The 25,955-nt window shown below is 43.5% G+C and overlaps 1 protein-coding gene across 1 annotated transcript; it reads left to right on the forward strand.

Moving 5' to 3' along the window:
- The first annotated feature begins 9,539 nt into the window (after window positions 1–9,539).
- On the forward strand, window positions 9,540–11,058 carry FAM50B (family with sequence similarity 50 member B). Its single transcript, XM_036888757.2, has one exon. It carries the CDS (start codon window positions 9,974–9,976, stop codon window positions 10,988–10,990), a length of 1,017 nt encoding a protein of 338 aa, XP_036744652.1. The 5' UTR covers window positions 9,540–9,973; the 3' UTR covers window positions 10,991–11,058.
- Window positions 11,059–25,955: the final 14,897 nt, after the last annotated feature.

Raw genomic sequence — 25,955 nt, forward strand, 5'->3', positions numbered from 1 at the left:
GCTGGGCTTCATTTGGAGTTTTCTGGCAGATCACTCTGCTCCCTGGGTCAGACAGTGGTGATCTCATCTGAAAAGCTGGACACTCACTGTGTCAAAGGCGGGTGAGGTCCCAGGCAGGATGGCAGCCGTGGCCCCTGTGACTGTCCCCTCTTGGCAATCATGGAGCGTGTATGGTCTGGGTTTTCACAAAAGTAAACCCAGGGGTGTTTAAGACTCACAAATGTAGACACAATGTGCGATCATGTTTAGCGATTTTCCCTTGTGAAATTTCTCCTCTACATCCATACATCTGCATCTGAGCATCCCTGCCCCGGGTTAAGTGTTGATAGGAGAGGGGAAGTCTAACAAAGAATTTAGACCCATGCGTTTGAAACTAAAACACCAATGACTTGCTAAATATCCGGACCATCTAGGCTGGGTCAGAGGCAGGAGTTGTCTAGATACCCAGCTACCTGGAAGTGTGAGCTCACTTACTTACACACACATCCTGCTCGATTCCTGGAGCATTTCCTGTGACGGGCCCAGATCCGAGGGTCCTATGTGCACAGATCCTTTTGTCTTCACAACAATGCTGTGAGGTGGATACAATGCCATTTTACAGATAAGCAAACTGAGGCACTAGGGGGTACCTCGCCTAAGGTCACATGGCTAGCAAATGCCAGAGCCTGGCTTGATGGTGAAGATTCTAAACACCTGTGGTGTATGCATGCCATGTGCTGTGTGAGTATGATACAAATAAGAGTGTCAGTTTTTAAAATGCATGTACATAGTTCAGAAATTCCATGTATATTTAAGTTCAATAATATTTGCTGTAATGAGATTTGATATTTTTATTTACTGGAGCCCCATTGATATAATGTGGATGTACATAAGTTAGTACATATACAATGTACTATACGTACACATAATGTACAAAATATACATTAGTATATATACAACATATGAAAATATTACTACTAGCGAGCTCTACTGGAGCCTCCGTGTCCCAGATGCAGGTCTGTGTCTCTGGCTGGCCCAGAACAGAAGTCTGCACCTTCAGGCATTGCATGTGGTAAGTGAGCAAGATCTTTCCTCCTTAGTTCTGATCCCAGTTCAGGAGGCTGGGCCTCTTGAGCAGCAATGCCGCTTTGGCTTTGGCCAGATAATGCTATTTTTTAAGTGTTGGTTAGGCCAGGCCGTCCACATTTAACTGGCTTTCCTGCATCTTCTTTAGGTGGTAGTTATTCTGAACAAGGTTTTGACAGTTGAATTCTGGTCCCCCCAGCACTTGTCTAGGAGGAGGTGTTTGTTGGAGAGGAGGCCTGGAAGTCACATGCTAGTGCCCTTTAATAAAGGGACCAGGGTCCCCCTCAGTTGGCCAATTAGCCCAGTGAAACTTTCACTTCCTCCTCCCCTCTCACCCACCTCTGACAGCTGCTCCACGTCCTCCTGGGGGAAGTAAGCCATGTTTAATTTTGATTTTAAATGAAAAGCTGCCAATCACAGTGTATCTTTTGTGTTTATTTTTAAATTGTGTTTCAATATGCAGAAACATATACTTAACACCTTCTGTCTCCAGAACTCCTTCATCTTCCCAAACTGAAACCCTGTCGCCAATAAACACTACTTTCCCAGCCCTGTTCCCCAGCCCCTGGCAACCACCCTTCTCCTTTCTGTTTCTCTGAATTCACCTCCTCTAGGGACTTCATGGAAGTGGACTCATACAGTATTTGTCCTTTTGTGTCTGGCTTATTTGACTGAGCACAATGTCTTTAAGGTTCATCCATGTTTTGGCATGTGTCAGAATTTCTTTCTCTTTAAGGCTGAATAATGCTCCATTGTATGATATGCCAAATTTTGTTTCTCCATTTACCCACAGGTAGACACTTGGGTTGCTTCCATATTTTAGCCACTGGGAGTCATGCTGCTAAGAACATGTGTACAAATATTTCTTCAAGACTATTTTCAGTTCCTTAGAGTACAGACCCAGAAGTGGGATTGCTGGATCATATGGTAATTCTATATTAAATTTTATGAGGAACCACCATAGTGTTGTGCTTATTTCTCAAAGGGCTACCTAAGATGGGCAGGTGACTTTTCAAATTCATATGGTTAAATTTTTTTCAAAAAGATCATAAGTTAAAATTTAAAGGAAAAAAATCATAATAAACATAGGTTTTATGATAAATCTGAAGTAATTCACCAATTGGGTGGCTGTTTTACATTTTCTTTCTCATTTATCCAAGTCTTTCAGAAGTTTTACAAGCTTTCTTTTCTTTAAGGATCCAGTCAATTAAAATCTATTATTAGTAGCATGTAGTTAGTCTTATAATTTAAAATGAGTAATAGAAGAAGAAAGCTCCATTTGATTTACTTGTTAAAGAAGATTCTAGATAGTAAGGATTATACTTTGCTCTCTATCCTCTTAAAATTGTTTACTAAAACTGCACTATGACCTTTCATTTTTATGTCATTTATTCATTCAACAAACATTAAGCCCTTTGCTTTCTATCTGGGCATGCTAAGTCAGCATTCACTGTGCTGTTCTGTAGGTGTATCTGTATCCATGTCTTAATGCTCTGACTCACGTGTTACACACACAAACACTCTGAGGAACTAGACCGGGATGGAGATGGGTACGGAGGCTGCAAGGCGAAGGACATATAAAGAGCTCACGTCCTACTGAAGGGGCAGCCACCTGGTGTTCTGTGGAAATTCAGGCCCAGTTTTCCAGATCTTTTTCATTTCCAGGAAAACAAGAAATCCAGATTTTAATGTGGAATCTGTCAGTTTTCCAGCATTAGCCACTTACTCAGAAAAAAACTTTAAAACACTGCACAGGCCAAATAAAAACATATTTGCAGGTCAAATGCCACCTGTGAGTCACTAATTTCAACCTCTCTTCCAGCTGAAACTCTTTCCTGGATCACAAAAGCCTTACCTGACAACATTATTTTCCCTAGGATATCTGTCAAGAGGGGGTGAATGAGCCAAGAAATGGAAACAGAAGTGCATTTCCATGTAGCTAATGAAGGTATAGCTTCTAGGCCCCTTACTTGACTGGGTCCCTTCTCTGGGGCTCTACACTGCTGTCGTGCTTTCCAAAGTAAGACACTTTAACCACCGTTGTCTAGAACAGCTGTCTCTTTCCATTCTGACTTCTGCTCTGTCACACTTCCCTTTATCTCAGATGGCACTGAACCAGCCAAAGATATTCTTAGGAAACTGCAAAGGGGAAGTTGAATCAAAACACATTTAGTTTGAGTTGAGAGGGATTTTTGTGTGTGTGGTTAGCACACGTAACACCCATGGGCCACAGCAGGACTGCCCCACTCTGACCACAGAGCAGCTTAGGGTGAGAAGTCTCTGGAACCACGTCACTGCACCCACTCCAGGGCCCAAGCACCAAATTCGACACCATGCCTGAGATCCTGCAATTTCCTGCCCAACACCTGGGCCTTCTTAGGCCTCTCACCTGAATCTACCCTCCTGTGGCTGACAAACTCCACTGCTGGGTATGTGCCCTTCGAAACAAGAAGAACTACGAGGTGGCTGTTTTCAGGCAGATGAGTGGAACCTGGGCACACATATATGTGCAGCCCCAAAAGGTGCTGGATGGAGGCTGGGGTGGGTGCAGAAGGGAGGGCTCAGACTTCAGTGGGAATTCTGAACCTGAACCTGGTCTTCCTGTTCATTATGACATTTATATAATAGTTTATTAGCATTATTTATAATAGTTAATTTATAAAACTGTTAAATATTTAGACATGTGGCATATAGGCACTCCATTTGTTCTCAAGTCTCCACAGAATTAGGAGTATACTTGTGTCACAGTTAAACTTGTCCATAGCTATTTTGTTCACTGCTGCTACATAACTATTGCTCCAAAATTAGTGGCATAAAAGAGCCATCACGGAACTGTTACCATATGAAGAGGCAATAAAGAAAGTGCTGTCCAAAAATGTGCAGGTGTTTTAGACTGTTACATCACCATATAAACATTTTTAAGACTATTCAGGACACAAAGTAGTAATTAACTCCAAAGAAGGAAAGACCACCACAAGCAAGAACAGTCCAGGAAACTTCACGGAAGATGAGGAAGAGAGGAGATTTCAGCAGGTAGAAGAAGTATGGAGCCTGAGTGCAGAACTGAGTCAACTGGTCAACCTGTGCAGTCCGTTATACCTGACATCAGTTCTGATTGGCTCAGCCTCTGTTCTGATTGGTCAGTGCCTGCCAGAGCAGTTAGTAAATGTTTTGCATAACATCCCTGTCAGTTAGAGGGAGCAATATTAACAAAGGCACAGAGAAGGAATAATTTTGGCCTGTTTATCAAATGGTAAGGAAATTAAATTGGCTTGAGTCCAGCTGGGGCAGTCATGGGAAATACAGCTATTTAATTATGGTAAAGCCAGTTGTGAAGAATACAGCAAAAGAATTTGTACATAATACTGCAAGTAGTGGGGAGTAATGAACCCTTCTGTAAAGTAGTGACAAATGGGAAATTTTTTATTGTATTTTGGGAAATTATAGAAGTAGTTGAGTGGGGAAAAAACTAGGAAGATCTTTTCAGGAGGTGCTTGTAATAATCCAGGCATGAACTTATCAGATGTTAACCAAGGAAATAGGAATCTAGGCTTGCTTGTGTATCACTTCCTTAACTCAAGCTTTGTATCACTAGATTAAAATGCATCATGTGTTGAAGACCTCTAGTGCCCTACCTAAAATCGTCTGGTTCCGCCTCCTTCCAGCCACTGCTGCAGCGAGCAGTTCTTTTCAACCAGCTTTGTGCTAGAGCACCCTTGAGTGCCTCTTCTTATTTCCTGCCCCTGGCTTCTCTGACGCAGTAGTTGGCAGGGATGGCCAACCAACCCATTAGGCACTCAGTTACGCACAGCTAAGAAATGCAGGGTTGTTAACATCCTAAGGAGCAACCATCCACCACTGGGCTGTCAGCTGTAGGGTAAATGTTTCCCCTTTTCTCTGCACCCCATGGTGACATATTTCATAGAACATCCAAAAGCTCCTGTGGAATCAGTCACCCTCAGAGATGGCCATGGCTATGCTGACTGTGTTTGCCTCCCTTCTCTGCCTCCCGTCTCATCCTGACCCCCCTCCCACTCCCTGTGAGCACATTCCAGAGTATATCACCCATGCGTAAGGCTTTGTATCATGCTCTCCTTTGGAGAAACCCAGGCTTAGCTGAAACAGGATTTTCACTTCCAGTTCTTTTGACGCCACCGTGGTGGAACCTCACATAATGTCCTGCCATTGCTAGGAGCACATGGCTAATAGTCACTCTCTCCTTTTGACCTTTTAATTTTTAAAAATGAGTTTGTAGAACAGACTCAGTCCCATGTACTAAGTAATAGTTTTAAGCCTATAGGGAGGTAATTCAGAGTACTGGAAGAGCAGAGAATTTAGAGACACAAGATCTAGATTTATCTAAGCTTTGCTAGATGAGTGATTGAGGCAAATCATATAACTCTTCTAGTCTTTACTATTGCCATCTATAAAACAGGGAAATTAGTAACTTTCCATTTTCATAGTGTTCTTGTAAGTATCTGATAAGACAAGGTATGTATGGTGGGCATTTACCCATTTGAATGCTTAGGTTCCATTCTCCCTTCCTCTTAGTTATGTAATACCAACCTTTGTTCTGATGGATATTCACTTTCCCCTGACACAGCCCTGAGCTTGGAGCTTCGCACTGCCCCCACCCACCCTGCCCCCAGCTCTGCAATTGAGCTCTGATTGACTAAATCTAAAGAAACCATTTATCATTTTCCTGGAAAACTGATTGGAAAAAGCAAGGAGAAATTCGTTATGAGAACTGGAAAAGAAACTCACTTATTCTTCTAAGAGAGCAATCAAAGAACAATCTCTCTTTTCCCTGGATATGAATGAGACAGCATGTTAGTCTGGAAATGGCCAGACATGTTGTGACAGTGACAAGGGTCAGCCTAAACATGAAACAGGAAGGAGGGATGGTGAGACCACTGAACTTGGGAATCAAGTCACATCTAAAGCTCTGGTCATTCCAGATAACTAGATCATTAAATGTTAGATTTAAACCAGTTTGAATCAAACTTTCTCTTCACCTAGAACAGAAAGACTCCTAGCTAATACAGTATGTAAACAATCTTTGTAACTTACAAACTACTATTTAAAAAAAACTAGTTTTGATCATTTTTATTATTACTAGTTAGCAAGGTATCCTAGTACCAAGCATGGAGTAGGTTGAGAAAAGTCCTAAGTTTTCATTTTAATTTAGTACCTTCTTTTGGAAAAGTTTAAATTACTGCCTTATAGTATGTTCAGAAATAGATTCCAGCTAGATTTAACTACATACATAAAAAGAAACAAACATTTGAAAAAGCCTATAAAAATGAATGAGTTTTAAAATATATATTAAACTCATAGTCATAGAATAAAAAATTGTCAGATTTGGCTACATAAAAATACAAAAGTGGCTATATAGCAAAAAAAAAAATTACCATAAACAAAGTTAAAATGCAAAGAACAAACTGGGATGAATATTTAGAGCTTATTTGACTCTCAATATATAAAGAGTTCTTCTAAATCATTAAGAAAAGAAACTGCAATAGAAAAATAGGTAAGAGATTTGATCACAAAATGTAAAGAACATATGATGTTGAACTTAAGAAAATATGTTATGATATATTCCTACAGTGAAATATGTTGGGGCTGTTAAAAATGATCCCATAGGCCTTTAAGTGTTAACACGGAAAGAAGTATGATATATTGTTTGAGTTTCTCAAACAATGAACAGAATGATTCAATGTTTATATTAAAACATTGAATATAAATTTAAAGTCTGTGAGTTAATGTCAACTATTAGTTATAGCTCAGGTATAGGATTACGTAGAGACCATTTTATGTAAAGTATTTTTTCAAAGTCATGTAGTGAAAAATATTTTTATTTTAAAATAATTAATTAAATGAGTACAAATCAGAGAAAAATCTAGGCTGGGTAACATGCAGTCACCTTGCATTCCTCTTGTTCTTGGCTTCTGAATGCTGATGAAGCACCTGGCAGATGGTAGTGACTTTCAGGCTTGGGAAGGGTGGAAGGGCAAAGGGAGGTGGTAGCACCGAGATCTACACACTCCACATCGTCACACAGTGAATGCATGGGGAGGGATTCCCAGGGAACTGTGGGAGAAGAGAACAGAACCACCGCAACCCAGATTTGGAGTAGAGAAACTCCACAGTCAGCTCCAGGTGAAGTAAGGGATTTAGTTTCTGATGTTCCCTCTTCTAGAGTAAACTCCTATCTCAGGAATTCAACTTAACTCCGTGGAAAGTATGACAAGTAGTTGTTTGCCAGGTTCTGGCTGTGAAGGCCAGAGGTCGCCCCAACCCCTCTGCCACAAAACCAGGAGTTTCTTGTACCTGATTTCATCCCTTCCCAGCCCTTTGGATTTGCCTTTGGACTAATTTGATAACAATGTGAGCTCTGCTATGAACAGCCAAAGTCTGATATGATCCTATGAGCTGATGACGTTGGCTGAGCAGACATCTCCCTACCCCACACCCCCAGCAACTGGAGTTTGGGATCCGAGATCTGTGATCTGTGTCCCAGATCCGAGTCCCTGATCTGTGTCTTGAACTTACATGAGTTATGAGAAAGTTCTTTGAATCCTGAACTTGTTCAATGCAAAAGAATCAGAATTTCGGTTTGTAATTTTTCCGATGAGGAAACTGAAGGTTGGAGAAATTCTGTGACTGAGGCCATAACAAATTTCAGAGCTGATATGAGAACCCAGTCCTCACGTGGCATGATTTCCACTCTGCCCTGCTTTATCTCCAGCTGCCACGCTAGAAACTGCAGGGTTTCAGAGTTTCAGGGGTTGTAAAGAGTGACCTTTACACCTTCACTCTAAACAGAGAATTGAAAATGAAGATGTAGCACTGAATGCTTTTACTGTAAGCCTAGTGCTGTTACATCGGTACTGTCTCAGTGTCATATAAGCAAACACACACAATGAACAATATGTATATTACATATACATATACAATATGCCAGGCCCTGCAGCCAGACAGATGAAAACACACAGCCTAGCAAGGATCCTACACGGGTGGCCACTGAACCTGGCCTAGCTCTGACTTGGAGCCCTCTTCTGAGATACGGTGTAAGAAGCCACATCTGCTGTGCTTTCAAAAAGAAGCACTTGGAAAAATTGCTTCAGTGTGGTATTGTAATGCCTTCTACATGGCTCTACATAAAATAACACTTTTCCTCTACTATTTTCCCTTTAAGTGGACAGAGAGTGAGGAGGGGCAATCCTGACTTGTTTAGAATATTTTCTTTCCTGGGCAAACATTGGCTTTATTTTTCTCAGACTGCGCTAGGCATGAGCTCCTGGCTACTCCTCCCCAGCCCCTTCACTTCTCTGGGGATACTTTTAAAAGCTGTGTTTCAGATGATACTCTGCAATGTAAAACAAAAGCTATGCACCCTTTGAAAGAGCAAAGGGGTAGAGCTTCCTCTCCTCCCTGCCCCTCACCTACCAAATGCCCATGGACCCCTGGTACTTCCACCCAGTCGGAAGCCCTCTAGGTATTGACTGAAACTACTTTCAGTGCACTTTGACATATGACATTTGCCATAGGTCTCTCAGAAACACCTTTTATCAACTTAAAGGCATTCCCTTCCATATACATATTTTTTGGATTTTATCTCCAGGCATTGAGATGTTACTAATGTGGTAAATTACACAGAGACTCTAGTGTGGAACTATATTTGAATAAAGCCTACTCTGTCCATTCCTACGGATATATCCATAAACTGCTAGATTCAACTTGCTAATATTTTATTTGGTATTTTTTTTGCCACTCTATTTATAATTAAGATGAGCACATAATTGAATTCCTTGCATTTTTCTCATCTAGCTTATACACTAACAACCTCCATAATACCCTCTTCTTCACATGAATTGGCCAGACATTTCAATCTACTGTAGGGAAAAATTAAATTTTCATGCTCTGTAAGAAAAAGTCAGTAGATAAAGTAAAATTGATTAGTCACAAACCAGCCATATAAGAATTACTGAAAAATAAGAAGGTAACTTTGTGAAGAAACCTCTGAAAGGACTCATGTGGTTGCGTCTAGGGAAAAGACATAAAGCTGGAAACTGCTGGATTTTGTTTTGTTGTGTATTTTTAGGATTAGTTTCCTTTTTAAACCATGCATATAAATTACTTTGATAAAGACTAAAGAAAAAATTTAGATCTCACAAAACTCAGAGACATTTATGATGCAAAATCTATCTTGAAATCTGTGATGACTTCTGTTAGCATTTTTTTCTTTTTTTCCCCTCATTAAACACATGTAGCGGATTGTTTGTCCAAGCTTTTTTCATCTAGTATGTCTTGCACTTGACTGTCTCTGAACACATGAGGGTTCTTACCCACTGCCACTCTGCAGCAGCCTAAAACATTGGATTTCTCCCCAGCAAACATTGGAAGACATTTTTAATCCCCATCTTAGAAAGCAGGTAGTAAAATCTTTATATGCATTGTGAAATGTCCTCTCAAGGGCTTTTGGTCTGGTCACAGGGTTCAGTAGAAGTCATGCACTGATTGGTTGGGGTTATTTTTGGGTTTTGTTTGGTGTTCTTTTTTTTTTTTTTTTTTTTTCTTTTTCTTTTTTTGGCATCTAGTTCAGTGGGAAGTCCTGTGGCTTTGCTTGGACAACTAGTTCAGAATCCAGTGATGGCTGTTGAAGGGGTCCTTGGTGCTGATGATGTCAGGAGGCACCCTGTCTGGGCTGGTGGAAGTCGGCCCCTGACTGCTGTTTATTAGAATTTGCCAAGCTAGACCATTAATCAAGCTGCTGTTCTGGTCCCTGTGTGTCCCTAACTCATGTGCTTTTCCTCACTGATGCAGAATCCATGATCTAGCCCCAAACTCCTGGGGGTTGCAAAAGAAGCGGAGCCCGGCTTAGCTCCAATTGGGCCACGCAGCAGTCATGGCTCAATACAGGGGCACCATGCGCGAGGCTGGCCGTGCCATGCACCTGATCAAGAAGCGCGCAAAGCAGAGGGAGCAGATGGAGGTGCTGAAGCAGCACATCGCCAATGAGACCATCGTGAAGTCCAAGGTAGACAAGAAATTCTCGTCCCATTACGACGCGATGGAGGTGGAGCTGAAGTCAAGCACTGTGGGTCTGGTGACGCTGAACGACATGAAAGCCAGGCAGGAGGCCCTGATGCGGGAGCGGGAGGTGCAGCTGGCCCGGAGGGAGCAGCTGGAGGCGCAGCGGCTGCAGCTGGAGGCGCTGCGTGACAAGGAGCGCAAGCAGGAGCAGAAGCGCCGGATCCGCAGCCTGTCCTTTACGCTGGACGAGGGTGACGAGCCTGACGAGGGCGCCGAGCACGAGGCGGAGGCGGCCGGACGGCGGCGCAAGGTGGCAAGCGAGAGGAAGAGGAACCTGGGCAAGGACCCCGACGTGGACACCAGCTTCCTGCCTGACCGCGAGCGCGAGGAAGAGGAGGACCGGCTGCGCGAGGAGCTGCGGCGCGAGTGGGAGGCGCGGCGCGAGCAGGTGAAGCGCGAGGAGATGGAGGTCACGTTCAGCTACTGGGACGGCTCGGGCCACCGGCGCTCGGTGAGCTTGCCCAAGGGCAGCACGGTGCAGCAGTTCCTCAAGAAGGCGCTGCAGGGCCTGCGCAAGGAGTTCCGTGAGCTGCGCTCGGCAGGCGTGGAGCAGCTCATGTACATCAAGGAGGACCTGATCCTGCCGCACTACCGTACCTTCTACGACTTCATCGTCACCAAGGCGCGCGGCAAGAGCGGACCGCTCTTCAGCTTCGATGTGCACGACGACGTGCGGCTGCGCAGCGACGCCAGCCTCGAGAAGGACGAGTCGCACGCGGGCAAGGTGGTGCTGCGCAGCTGGTACGAGAAGAACAAGCACATCTTCCCTGCCAGCCGCTGGGAGCCCTACGACCCCGAGAAGAGGTGGGACAAGTACACCATCCGCTGACGGCCCTCCAGGCCCTCCCCGTCCCTGTGCCCCATCACTTCCAGCTTAACTTGGTGACTGTCATTTCTTCCCTGAAATAAAATAAAGAGCAGAGGAGTCACATCATTCAAGTTTGGTAGCTCAATTGTTGACGTTATTACTGGGTGGTTGACTGTTTGGAGTAGTTTTGAATGTTACTGTGTGACTTCATTACATGGCTCTGTTGAAACCCTGACTGGCACACAGTGGGGCAAAAAGGAGATTAAAGGGTGCCTATTGGCCTCGGTCACAGTATTAGAGCTGGTAGTCATGAGCATGGGCTTTGGAGCCAGACTGCCTGGGTTTTATTCCCAACTCAGCTTTTTATTTGCTCTGTAATTTGGGGCAAACTAATGGAACCTCTGTGCCTCAGTTTCCTCACTTGTAAATAGGGACAACAATAGCATGTACCCCAGAACATCCATGTGAGAATGAAATGAAATGCTTTACGTATTTGTAAAGCACTTAGAACTCATTAAGTGCTATTATTATTCTTATGGTCTTGGTTAGTTTAAGGGCTGCTATGTCCCATTTCACAGCCCAAAGGTTGACCTGCCCATCACTTTTCTCAGGATTAGGAGCATGTTGGGGTAGGACTCACGCACTGGGGGAGCAGTGCACTGTGGGTGCTCCCTAACTGGGTTGTTTGGCCGCAGGGATTAGGAAGCTGATGAGCCCAGCCCCCAGAACCACATGACTTCTTTTCCCTTTGCTTCAAGCTCCAGTATGGCTCTCTACAGCACTGATGCGACCCATCTTTATTTAGAATTTTGATATGTTATTCATTGCAGATTTCCTTGCAATAACGTTGACTTTTTTAAGTATGGCACTAAAATGTTTATCTTGATTACTGAGTCTTGGGTGTCTCCTACTCCCCTCCCAACCCCCTTTACCTTAACACTGAAGACAGATGCCTCACTCACCTGACCCCAGTCCCAGCTCGAAGCTTAGGAGGGACAGTTCTTTTCTCGGAGTTCTTGCCTCAACCCATAAACAAGAACTTCCTTCAGAGCACTGGCCATCTAGGGTAGGGAGCCTCAGCTTTAGCTTCTCCTTAGGATCATCAGGGAAGCTTGGGATCAGGAAGCTGACCCCAACTGACCCCAATTCCCAGGTCACACCCAGGGCCAGCATCTCAGAGGTGGAACATAGACATCAGCATGTTTTGAAGGTCTCCAGGTATTCAATGTGCGGTCAGGTTTGACAATGAATGTTGTAGGCTTGCCATCATTCTACCACTTACTAACTCCTGCCCAGAGATTCCATGCAATAAGTACACCCAGATCAGGACCCAGGACATGCTCAGGGGCCTTATTTTGGCTCTGATTTACTTCAGTGGGGGTGGGAAATGGATGCTCACTACCCAAAGTGTGATCCTTGGACCAGCATCAACCCTTTGGCAGCTTAGTAGAAAAGCAAAATCTCAGGTCCCACCCCAGACCTATTGAGACAGTAAAGGTGCTCCAACAAGATCCCCAGGTGATTCATATGCACAGTAAGATTTTTTTTTTAGAGGGCATCTCTCATATTTATTGATCAAATGGTTGTTAACAACAATAAAATTCTGTATAGGGGACTCAATGCACAATCATTAATCAACCCCAAGCCTAATTCTCAACAGTCTCCAATCTTCTGAAGCATAACGAACAAGTTCTTACATGGTGAACAAGTTCTTACATAGTGAATAAGTTCTTACATGGTGAACAATGCAAGGGCAGTCATATCACAGAAACTTTCGGTTTTGATCACGCATCATGAACTATAAACAATCAATTCAGATATGATTATTCATTTGATTTTTATACTTGATTTATATGTGAATCCCACATTTCTCCCTTATTATTATTATTATTATTTTTTTAATAAAATGCTGAAGTGGTAGGTAGATGCAAGATAAAGTTAGAAAACATAATTTAGTGCTGTAAGAGGGCAAATGTAGATGATCAGGGCTGTGCCTGTAGACTAAGTATTAATCCAAGATAGACAAGGGCAACAAAACATCCACGGATGCAGAAGATTTCTCTTATGCACAAAAAGATTTAAGAAACCTCGGGCTGACTGGATGTCTGCTCTTTAGTCTGCACTTCTAACATACCAGCCTCAAGACCTAGACTTAGAGGGAGGCCAATAATAGAACCCCATGTCTTTGGTTGCAGATCCAGTCCATAGTCACAAATCCAGCTTTAATTTAAACATTAACATGCTTAATGCATCTATTATCCATGTTAATGCTTCCACATCCACAGTTACTTCATGATTCTATAAAGCAGCTCTAACTCCAACCATCACATCCACATCCCAGGAAACAAAAAAGTAAGGGAAGAAAGAAAATTCAAAAGGCATGAAATGGCTTTCCCTTAAAGATTCCTATAAACTGATCAATAATGCTTTGACTTAGATCTCTTTTGCCAGAGCTTGTTTTCTTGGCCATACCTTGCTGCAAGAGAAACTGGGAGATGTAATCTTGAGTTCAACTGTATTCTACTGTATTTCTGCCTTCTGGATCCATCCATTTCTGACAGAATGGGGTTGAAGTCTCCAACTATGATAGCAAGGCAAGCATGATAATCACTACACTACGTGTCTTGCATGAGGGTTTCAGCCCTGGGGAAGTTCACTGTGAATTCAGTGAGAGAAGAAATGACAATGGAACGTTAGTGGAGTAAAAGGGTTTATAACCAGCTTTATTCTCGTAGGTTAAGCACCAGAATCACGGCTACATCCAGCAGTCCGCAGGTCTGTAAACCACCTCCATCTCTGCGTCCACCCAGAGCACTGGGCAGAGCTCCTTATATAGTGACTCAGTCAATAATAGCTTATTGCCCACGGGTGTGGAAGCATTAGCCTAGCAGTAGGCCAATTACATCATCAAGTAGTTTAGGGTCAAGTGGAGATCCTGGCCATACAGGAACTTCCATTTTCCGCACTCTATAGAAACACAATTCCAGCTCTGATAGTGGATTCATCTATCCTTGAAGTTCCCTCACTTTTGCCCCACCTATTTTGATGCTTTGTGGTTAGAAGCATACACGTCAAGGACTGTTAGGTCTTCTTAAAGAATTGGCCCTCTTATTATTATGTAATGCCCTCCTTTATCCCTGATAACTTTCCTTGTTTTGAAATCTCCTCTGTCTAAAATGAATGCAGCAACTCCAGCTGTCTTTTGATTAGCATGGGATATTTTTCTCCATCCACTCACTTTTAATCTATATGTGATTTTATATTTAAAGTAAGTTTCTGTGGGCAATATAGAGTTGAGTTGTTTTTTCATCCATTCTGACAATCTCTGCCTCTTAATTAGGGCATTTAGAGCACTGATGTTCAAAGTATTATGCTACTGTTGGATTAATATCTACCAATTTGTTACTTGTTTCTATTTACTGCTCTTATTCTTTGTTTCTGTTTTTGTCTTCCACTCTTTTCCTGCCTTTTGTGATTTCAATTGTATTTTCTATTTTCTCTCCTTTCTTAGCATATCAGTTATACTTTTTTACTTTCTTAGTGGTTGCCCTAGAATTTGCAGTACACATTTATAAGTATACAAATCCACTTTCAAATAACACTATTTTGCTTCACAGGTAGTGTGAGTACCTTATTATAACAAAATAATCCCAGTTTCTTCTTCTAGTCCATTAAATCATTGCTGTCATTCATTTCTCTAATATATAAGCATATATAAGCATACAGCATCAAACGTATTGTTGCTGTTATTTTGAACAAACTGTTATCTGTTAATCTAAGAATAAGAAAAATAAAAATTTAAATATTACCTTCATTTATTCCTCCTTTGATGCTCTTCCTTTCTTTATGTAGATCTGATAACTCTGCCATTTTCTTTCCTTCTCAAGAACTTCTTTCAACGTTTCTTGCAAGGCAAGTCTACTAGCAACAATTCCCCTCAATTTTTGTTGGTCAGAGAAAGTTTTTACTTCTCCTTCACTTATGAAGGATGATTTTACAGGTACAGAATTTTAGGTTGGTGGATTTTCTTCTCTCTTTCAATGCTTTAAATATTTCACTTTACTCTCTTCTTGATTGCATGGTTTCTGAGAAGCCAGATGTAATGCTTGTGTTTGTTCCTGTACAGATAAGGTGTTTTTTTCCTCTATCTTGTTTCAGAGTTTTTCCTTTATCTTTGATTTTCTGTATTTTGAAAATGAAATGCCTAGGGGTAGTTTGTTTATTGACATTTGCCCTATTTTATCCAAGCTTCCTGGGTCTGTGGTTTGGTATCTGGCATTAGTTTGGGTGGAGAAATTCTCAGTCATTATTATTTCAAATATTTCTTCTGTTCCTTTTTCTCCTCCTTATGGTTTTCCCATTATGTATATGTTACACCTTTTCATATTTGTCCCCACAATCCTAGGCTATTCTGTTCTGTTTTTTATTCAATCTTTGTTCTCTTTGCTTTTCAGTTTTGAAGGAAATGTCTTCAAGATCAGAATTCTTTCCTCAGCCATGTCCAGCCTACTAGTGAGCCCAGCAAAGGCGTTCTTCATTTCTGTTACAGTGCTATTAATCTCCAGCATTTCTTTTTGGGTCTTTCTTAGAATTTCCATCTCTCTGCTGACATTGACCAGCTGTTCCCACAGGCTGAATACTTCATCCACTAGAGCCCTTAGCATAATTGTATTTCGAGTCTGATAATTCTAACATCCCCACTGTGTCTGGGGGTGTCTCTTCAAATTGTGATTTTTGCCTTTTGGTGTATGCCTGTTAGTGAGCCTGGGACCCTCGGCTGTGAGGTTGTGAACATCGTAAGTGTTTCTCTGTTTTTTTCCCTCCCCCCTTGGGTGAAGCAGGATGGCTAGGTGGGCTGGGGTTGGGTATCCCACCCCCCCACCCCCAGCAGGTGAGGCTCTGGTTAACTAGTTTCTCCAGAGAGCAGTAGTGCTCTGGTCCATTCAAAATAGCTCCCTTTCACCTCCCCTGTGAGAAGCAGGAAGGGATTTCTCTCTGATTCTTGGTGTGGGAACCCAACCGAGCTTCTAAAATATAGGCCCCATATGCGTGGTCCCCTGGAGTGTGTATGACTCAGAATCGTCCTCACTAAGCCTGGAGTAGCTGTCATCACAGTCAGGTCTCCATGTCTGGCTGTCTGGCACAGGGTCCTGTGGAGGTTTCTGCCATGGTAAATTTCGATTCTCTTTATCTGTCTGTCTCTCCAATTCTGGGGCAGAAGTTTGCCTCTAATCTGATTTCTCCGATGGTTCTAAGAAGAGTTGTTGATTTTTTAGTTTGTTTGACTTTTTACTTGTTAGGATGGAGTAGTGACTTCTAAGCTCTTTAAGCACCTAAACCAGAAACCAGAACCCCACCCCTAGTGAATAGTAAGAAAGGTTGAGCATTCCAATAATTTCAGCCCCTTAAAGACAGATCTTCTGTAGCCTTCTGACCTGCACCAGTCTGAGCTGGTTTCTCTGAGGTGCATAGCTGACATTCTGGAATCTCCTTCTCCATTATCCTGGGAATCCCCTCCATCTGCCTTGTATGTCAAATTCCATGTTTCTTTTATCTTGGGTCTTCTTGTCTTCTTTCACGATTTACTTCTTCTTTTGGATGAGTGCATCCTCTCATTGCTTTATGATCAAAAATAATTAAGAAGTATTTTGGGAGCTTGACTATCTAAAATTTTCTTCATTTTACCCTCCGATGGGATTGAAAGTTTGGCAGATAGAAATCACTCTTGTCATGTTAAAGGTGTTTTTCCATAGACTTACATTCTTGACTATTCACTTAATACATTTAGCAGAAGCTCAAGTGTAGGAGTGATAGCATCAAATCTGGGAAAACCATCCCAGGCCTGCATTGAGGTGGGGGCTGGGACCCGCCTCAGTGTGTCAGCTCCCCCTGCCCCCTCTGTGCCCAGGCTGCTCTGCTTTGCCTGGCCAGAGCTCCACCAAAGGGGGCTTCCTCCCAGAGGGGAAGTCTCTCCTTTGTCACGTCGTCCAGTTTCACAGCCCCCTCCCCCTGAAGTCCTCTCCCAGACCTGAGTCCCCCCCTTACTGTCTGTGACACCCACACTTGTCGTATTTCTGCATTGTTCTGTGTATGCTCTTTTCCTCACCTCTGTGTGTTTCTTTGTGACCTTCCTAAGCCCAGGGGTCAGGGCTTTACGGTTCCTGTCTCCCCAGAGGGCCTGGACCACAGAAACTGTTTACTTGACTTGGACAAAGATGAAATTTACTCCGGGATGCTCTAACCGTAAGTGTACATCCCCAGCACTTGGTGACCCTGTGGGTGGAATTCAGGACCGAAGTAGAGAGCATATGTGGGCCATCACTTTGGAGGCTCCTGGTCGAAGGAATCTGGGGGAAAGTTGTTGCCCCCACAGGTAGTACTAAAGGACAGAACACGAGACATCTCCCATCCACCTTCTGCCCCGCCCATGACCCCAAGCGAACACCAAGGGGACTCACTTGTCTTTGGGCCGCCTCTAAGATCGAGCCTGTGTTCTGAACAAAGTACTGCATTCAGCACCTGCTCTTCTTGGTCTGTGTGTTATTGGCCCACTGCCTGGTCGGTCTTCAGCTGGCAAAACCTTGTCAGAGGCTAACCATAATAAATGCTAACAGGTAGTGTGTGCTAGGAATTGTCCTAAGCACTTCAGCTATTTAACTAATCCTTGTGAGGATCCTGTGAGGAAGGTTCTGTTATTTCCCATGTTATAAACAAGGAATAGAGAGGCTTCGGTTATCCCCTCAAAGCTATGCAGCTAGTAGGGGCAGAGAGTTGGGATTCGAGCCACTGCTCTTCACCGCCTCCACTTTGTGCAAAGCCCTGGAGTCGGCCTGTGGTTCACCCATTTTGGTGGCTGTGAGTCTCTGGAGGGGATGTGCTATCTTTTCTACCATGCATACAGTCCCCCAGTTTCCTTTTTGGGGGACCACTGTGTCACCCTGCTCTTAGTGCCACTCAGATGCAGCCACCTGCCTTGTGCCCTTTCCCGTTGTTGCGGTTGGTTCAAGGGTGAGAATGACCTGGACCTTTTGGGAATAACTGGCAAATAGAAGCCTTCCTCTGGGGTCACGCTTACAGGAACATGTGCGTCCAGACCTCCAGACAGCCCGCGTGGAGATGGCGGGCCTGACGTGAAGCCCACGCAGAGGACAGCAGGACTGAGAAACAGGCAGGGGGCTGCAGCCCCTGGGGACGTTGCTCTAGGGCCCTGGGCCTCCCCACGCCAGCAGTCCTGGACTCCGGCCCTGGAGTTTGCCTGCAGGTTGCCTGAGGCCATTTCCTCAGCGGGCCACTGCAGGGCCCAGCGCAGCGCCCTTCCCTGGGAAGCTCTGACTCACGACAGGGCCTCCCATCCCCGTCCCAGCTGCGGGAGGCTGTTCCTTCTGGGGGATGGAAGCTCTGGCTCCTTTGAAGTAGAATTTCTGCTCGAACTAGTACAAAGCAGAATTTGGAAATTTTGGAGTAGCTATGATGCTCACATTTCCCCTCCACGCACCTGCCCATTCCCCCTCGCCAAGGCTCATGTTCAGACTCAGAACCCCTGCTTCCTTCCAGGGCTCAGCATGTGACACGCAGTCGGCCAACGTGGGCAGCCCACGAGCCCCTGCTCACAGGGATTTGGCGGCACCAAGCTGCGAAGCTTTCAAATCCCCAAACCACCACAAGACTTTGCTTTACTTGGATTTGCACACTCATTTACTCATTGACCCATGGCTGAGAGCACCTCCCATGTGCCAGGAGCTGTGGGATGTGCCAGAATGTGTCCTTGAGCAAGACAGAGCCCCTGCGCTCAGAACCCCGGTCTACGCGGGCAGACAGGAACAAGCAGCTACCTGTGACAGGCTGTGGAGGGCGGAGTGGGAGACATTGTGCATGCGCGCACTGGAGAGTGACACAGCCTGCTTGGGCAGCTGGGGAGGGCATCCCAGGGCACCCCACGTTGAAGAAGAAATCTGAGTGCTGGGCAGGAGTCATGCGGGTGAGGGGAAGCGTGAGGCGAGGGTGTGGGGCGGCACACACTGCAGCCAGGGTCAGGGGTGAGGTGCAGGAGGCCGGCTGGGGAGGTGGGGGTTGGGGAGCGGACTCTAGGGAGCAGGGCTGCCGTCGCGCAACACCACAGACTGGGTGGTTTTGACAACAGATGCTTGTTTATCACAGTTCTGGAGTCCGGGCAGACGGAGATCAAGGTGCCAGCTAATGAGGTTCCTGCTGAAAGCCCTCTTCCTGGCTCGGCTGCGGCATCCTCCTCTGTGTCCTCACGTGGTCTCTCTGTGCTGTGGAAGGGGGAGGTGGGAGGTGGGGAGGGGCAGTGCAGAAATAGAGACAGAAGGAGAGGAAGCAAGCTAGCATTCTGGTGTCTCTTCTCCCAAGGGCACAAATCCCATCGTGGAATCCCACCCTCCTGACCTCATCTAATTCTAATTACCTCCCAAAGCAACCACACCCACCCCACCACCTTGCAAATACTATCATTTTGCTGGGTGGGCTTTAACATACGGATTTGGGATGGGTACATTCCATAGCCCTGGCTGATGGCTATAAGGGTTTAGGTCACACAGCCCAGGGAAGGGTTTTGAGCAAGGAGTGGTAAATTATCCCCCAAGCCTGCACCGTGCAACATCAGGCAGCCGGCTGGGGAGGCATATAAAGCCAAAAGGGCACTTTGGGTGCAGATTTCATACATTATTTCTACCTTCTGAAATTTCCTAATAAAGTGGAAAAAGTTGTAACAGCATGGTTGGTACCACGTGAAGTCTGAGGGGCACAGACATGGAATGGCCCCTGGGGAAAGGCCTGAGCAGCTTGTCCAAGCTTCTTCCTGAGCCTCGTTCCTCGCCGCTTGCCTGGGAGGCTTCGGGGCACCAGAAAGTGCAGAGCGCCGCCACTGTCTCAGCCACGTTCGCTGTGGCAGGGTCCTGGGATGTCAGGGCAGAGGCGGCCCTGGAGAGGCAGGCCCTGGGTCTCCGCACCGCTCTGTGGTGTTTTCAAATATCTGAGAGAAATGAGGACAGTAAGGACACTGAGTGCAGCTTTGATTAAACTAAGTTTATTCCTTTTAAAGGAATCCATTAATACTGAGATTCTGCTCTCTCTGCTTTGCTTTGGGGGAGATGGTGTCAGTGTTCTTCATAATGGAATCACAGTGGTTGTAGATGCTATGCTTTTTCCTTGGCCTGTTTTAGTTGCCACATTAAGAAAAACGATCCTCCCATGGAAGTCCCTATTGTCGCGGGATTCTGCCGTCTGAGAGCACAGGAACTCTAATCCTCGTTTCACGGAATGGAAGTGAGGCCCACAGCAGGGATGTGATCTGCCCAAGGTCACAGAGCTAGTCTGTGGCAAACCAGTCCTGGAACCTGGGAGCTCTGAGGCCTGGGCTCCCTCCCACCCTGCTCTGGGACACGGGTGTGACATGAAGGCCTTGTTCTAGCAGCACTGTGATTGGGCGAGACCATTCGTGACCCATGAAAATGCATGAGAAGAATAAAGGTCTCCGGTTGACATGAGATGCTGAAGGGGTCCAGCAAGGCTATGACTGTTCCCAGCTTTTAAGGAGCCCGGCGTTCTGTCTCCTGCCTCCTGCATTCACTCCTGGGCACTGCTGTGTTTCTCCCCTTCACCAGCTAGCAAGGTCTTGATTTGCTCTCAGTTACTTTGGGGATGGACAAGACAATCCTTATGCAATGAGGGCAAAAATGCAGGATCGGGAAAAAAAAGACTATTCCTTGAGTAGTTAATCTAAAATACAGACAACATTTAGAGTAACTCCCTAAATGAATCCATATGTCTAAGTAAAATCTCAAATGTGGTCATACATGCAGCTACACATAGGTCTAAATTTTAAAAACTACTATACATATGAAAATTACCATAAGATCATATTTGTACGTGTTTCAAAATGTTACTTTGTTAATTTCTATTCATGCCTTCATACAATGGGAAATATATCACTTTGAAGAAAAGCTTATTATTTAGAGAAATGTTACTCCTTAAATAGATGCTTGTTAGGTTTCTGATGGTATTTGTACATAGAATTAGCTAAAGATAGTGTTTCTTACAGTGGTGAATATGGAAAAATTCGTAGCCAATGACATATGTACTCATGACATTTGTACATTATTTGGAAATAATGCTATTGTTCAACAAAATGTTTAGACCTTTAGAACAATAATAGAAATGATACATTACCATGAAAAAAAATGCAGGATCAGCCGAACTTGAACATTTCTCTACAAAATCACATGGGAGAAAGTCCATGTATAGAGGAGCTCTTGGAGATTATCACAATGCCTCCCATCTTCCTCAAAAGCCTTAATCAATTGAATTGCTTAGGAAAGTATTGATGGATGGACAGGACTGAACTGCAACCTGCCTGACATAGCAGCTGCCACTATGTTGATCTGTGAGTGACCAGAGGGGCTCAGGGGCAGGAGCACATTGGCATTTTTCATGGTTCCTCAGAATGAGGGATAGGAGTTTCTGCATTCCTAACTGGAGGATTACAGCAAGGAAAGGAATTTATACATTTTTGACAAGTAAATGTAATAGACATATTTGGAAGAAAGAAAACAGATGAAGAAAACTATATGAAGTCTGGAAACTTACAGACTTTTTGAAAAATAATATATATATATACATATTATATATATATACTTATATTTATGCATGTAAGTATGTACATATGCATGGGGTGTGTGTTTGCATTCATGGTATATGTGTGTATTCATTTGGATCACCAGCAGAAACTTGAAAAGCTCCTGCACAGGCCCACACATCACAGGTACTGTGCGTATTTAATCAGGGCAGTGTTGAGTGGTGGTCACGGCTGATGAGCTGGGGAAGCTGAGATCGCTGAGGAGGCGGAGGATTTTAATGCCCACTCAAGGGCCCCAATAATTCTTTCCTCTTGGCTTCATGCCCTCATATAACCAACAGGATTTTGATAAAACGACCATGTGTGACCTTTAAGACTAGGTTATAAAAGGCATTGTACCTCTTTTCTACCTTGCTCTCCTAGATAACTCACTCTGGGAGAAGCCACTGTCACTTTGTGCCACTCAACAGCCATAGGGAAAGAGACACTTGGCAAGGAATAAGGAACCAAAGCCTTCTGCTAGCAGCCATCAAGAAGAGGGCAGCCAACTTGGAGTCAGGTCCTCCGGCCCCAGTCAAGCCTTCAGATGATTGCGGCTCCGGTCAACAACATGACTGGTCTGGGAGATCCTGAGCCATACATAACTAATCAAGATGCATTGATTGAGACATATTTCACATACCATAAAATACACTCATCTAAAGAACACAATTCAATGGTTAGTATATCTAGAGTTGTCCAAACATTAACACCATCTAATTTTGGAACATTTTCATCACTCTTGAAACAAACCCTGTACCCATCGTCAGACACACCCATATTCCCATCCTCCCACCCAGCCCTAGGAAAACACTAATTACTTTTTGTTTCTGTAGATTTGCCTACTCTGGACACTTCATATCAATAGAATCATACAAGATGTGACATTTTGTGTCTTGGCTTCTGTTACTTAACATAATAATTTCAAGATCCATTATGTGGTAGCATGTATCAGAACTTCTTTCCCTTTTGTGACCAAATAATATTTCAATATATGGATAAATCACAGTTTGTTGATCCATTCATCAGCTGATAGACATTTGGGTTATTTCCATTTTTTGGTTTTTATGAATAATGCTGCTGTGAACATTCATGTACAAGTTTTTGTGCGGACATATGTTTTCATTTCTCTTGGGTAAATACTTAGAAGTGGAATTGCTGGGTCACATGGTAACTGTATGTAACCTTTTGAGGAACCGCCAGGCCGTTTTCCAAAGCAGGTGCCCCATTTCATATCTGCACCAGTGGTGTATTTCAAACTCTTCACATCCTCACCAACACTTTAGTACTATCCACCTTTTAATTAAAGCCATCCTTATAGGTATGAAGTGGTATCTCATTGTAATTATGATTTTCATTTTCTTGATGGTTTTTCATGTTGAGCATCTTTTCATATGCTTTTTGGTCATTTGTAATGGAAATTTGTTTGGAAAATTTTCTATTCAGATCCTTTGGCCATTTTTAAAATTAGGTTACCTGTCTTTTTCTTCCTGAGTCTTAAGAATTCTTAATATGATACAAGTGCCATGTCAGATACAAGATTTGCAAGTATATTCTTTATTTTGTAGGTTGTCTTTTCACTTTCTTGGTAGTATTATTTGAGCACAAAAGTTTTTAGTTTTAGTGTAGTTCAATTTATCTACTTTTTTCTTTTATTGCTAGTTCTTTTGGTATCATATCTGAGAAACTGTTGCCTACCCAAGCTTACAAAAATTTACTCCTGTTTTCCTTGAAGCATTTTATAGTTTTATGTCTTTGTTCCATTTTGAGTTAATTTTTGTATATGGTATGAGGTAAGGGTCCAGCTTCACTCTTTTGGATGTAGTTATCTAGTTGTCCTAGCACCATTTGTTGAAAAGGCTGTTCTTTCCCCATTTGAATGGTCTTGACACCCAAATGACAAAAATCATTTCCCGTAAACATGTAGGCTTATTTTCAGACTCTATATTCTATTCCATTCATCTATACATCTGTCTTTATGCCAGTACCACAATGTCTTGATTATTGCTGCTTTTAGTATGTTTTGAAATAGGGAAATATGTGTCCTCCAATTTTTTTCTTCATTTTCAAAGCAATAGATTATCTCAGTTTTTAGTTTATCTGGGAATATCTTTATTTCACCTTTTAAAAGATAGTTTTGCTGAACATGAACTTCTTGATTCACAGGGTTGTTTTTTTTTCATTATATTTTTTTCATTTTATTTCATTACATTTGGTTTCATTGTTTTTGATGAGATCTCAGCTTGTTGAGAATTAAGTCAATCAATCCTTTTAGGGTTCTCTTGCATAAGATGAGTCATTTTCTTTTGTGGTTTTCAAGATTGTCCCTTTCTTTACTGTTGGCTTTCCACATTTTGACTATGATGTGTCTGGGTGTGGTTCTCTGCTCTAATCTACTTAGAGTTAATTGAGCTCCTTGGGTGTATAGATTCTTTTCAGCAAATTTGGGAAGTTTTCAGCTTTATTTCTTTGAATGTTTTTTCAGTTCCTTTCTAACTATCCTCTTCTTTTTGTGCACCTATTATGCATATGTTGATGTGCATAAAGGTGTTCAACCTTTCCCTGAGGCTCAATTTATTTCTTTTTCATTTTCCTGTCTCTTTGTTCTTCCCAATGCATACTTCCTACTTATCTACCTTCCAAGTTGTTTATTCTTTCTGCTGTCAGCTCAGATCTATGGCTGGGTCCCTCTGGTGAATTTTATTTCAATTATTATACTTTTCAACTCTAGAATTTCCATTTGGTCCTATTTTGTAATTTTTATCTCTTTGTTTCTATTTTCTATTAGGGGAGACATCATAATTACACCTTCCTTTAGATCTTTCAACATGGTCCCTTTAGTTCTTTGAATATACTTATAATAGCTGCTTTGAAGTTCTTGTCTGTTATGTCCAACATCTAGACCCCTTAAAGGAAGTTTCTATCACCTACTTTTTTTTTCTTGTGTGTAGGCTACTCTTTCTCTGCATGTCTCATAATTTTCATTGAAAACTGGACCTTGTAGGTAATGTACTGTAGCAACTATGCATACTGATTTTCCTCCTTCTGAGGATTGTTTATTTATTTAGTGACTTGACTAATTCAGTGAAGTCTATCTTTCTTGCACTCTGATGCAGCCTCTGATGTTTCTGCTCAAACTTTTCTCCTTCAATTTTGTCTTTGATCTTGGCTTCCAGCAGGTCCCCCTGGGTCAGCATAGGTCATCAGTGAGCCTCTGATTGGTTGTGTTTAAGCTCCCTGAACCAGTAAGGTTTTCAGCTTTTACCATGGATCTGTATGTGGCTTGGAGACTGTTTTCACTTTAAGGAGTTTACAAGTTTTCCTCACTTTTAATCAGGGACTAGTAGCCCAGACCTGTCTCCACTCACTCTTTGGCGGACTCTGCCCAGGGGTGACTGCAGATTGACCTGAGCTCTCTTTGTCTCTTTCCTTGGCCTCTCATTCAGCTTCTTGATAGACTGCCTATTGGTGTCACACCCAGCTGTTAGCCTCCACTAATTGCTAGTTGATCACCCCATTGTTTTCACTAATGACTCTGGGCATAAATTGCTCTACAGTCTGATCCAGTGAGAGTAGAGCCCCTTACCAGGCTATTGCCAGTCTTGACACTTACTCCAACCTTTCCCTGGGCAGAATATCTGAGCGTTAGAGTCGGGGAGGTGAGGGAATGGGTAAATATTTCTTCATGAGCTGCACCAACTGGATCCTCCTTCCCAAGCAGGAGCTGTGGGCGGCAGGTGGAATTTGTCCGTATTCACCAGCTGCCACACCTGCATGGAATAGGAAGCTAAAGGAGCTTCCGCTCAGCTGCTAAACACCCTCAGAGCTATTCTCCCACAAACCAGTGCTGCAAGAAAATGGGGATGACACTTTTTACCGGTCCCACCCATATTCTTTCTCTATGGGGGGTGGGAAAACAGGCACTGCCCCTTGGTTGCTAGCACTCATTTAATACAGGGCTTCTGCCTATGGAGCTGTGGGACATGGGATCTGTCACCACCCACTGGTGGCTGAATCACTGGGAACAGCTCTTCTACCCCAGGGAGCTGCCCAACCCTCCAGAGTAGCTCTTGTGCTGCACTGCACTGTGGGGAATAGGGTCAACTCCAGCTTGAATGCCGCCGCCTCCCACTTTTCCTACTGTGTTTCAGTAGGTTTTGCTGCATATATGTTTCTCAATTTGTTGTCAGCATTTTGCTCAACCTCCAGAGATTTTGGATGACTGTCACTGTCTTTGCTAATTTTGACCAGTTTAAGAGATGTCTGTCTCTCTCAGGGAGAGCTATCCTCAAGCTCTTCCCACTGCTGTTCTGCTTCAAAATATCTTTTTAAGTGAATAAAAAAAAAATCCTC

Source organism: Manis pentadactyla, chromosome 16, assembly GCF_030020395.1.
Source record: "Manis pentadactyla isolate mManPen7 chromosome 16, mManPen7.hap1, whole genome shotgun sequence".
Taxonomy (NCBI): Eukaryota; Metazoa; Chordata; class Mammalia; order Pholidota; family Manidae; genus Manis; species Manis pentadactyla.

Coding starts and splice junctions, on each gene's coding strand:
- FAM50B (XM_036888757.2), top strand. CDS start 9,974: ATGGCTCAATACAGGGGCACCATGCGCGAGGCTGGCCGTGCCATGCAC.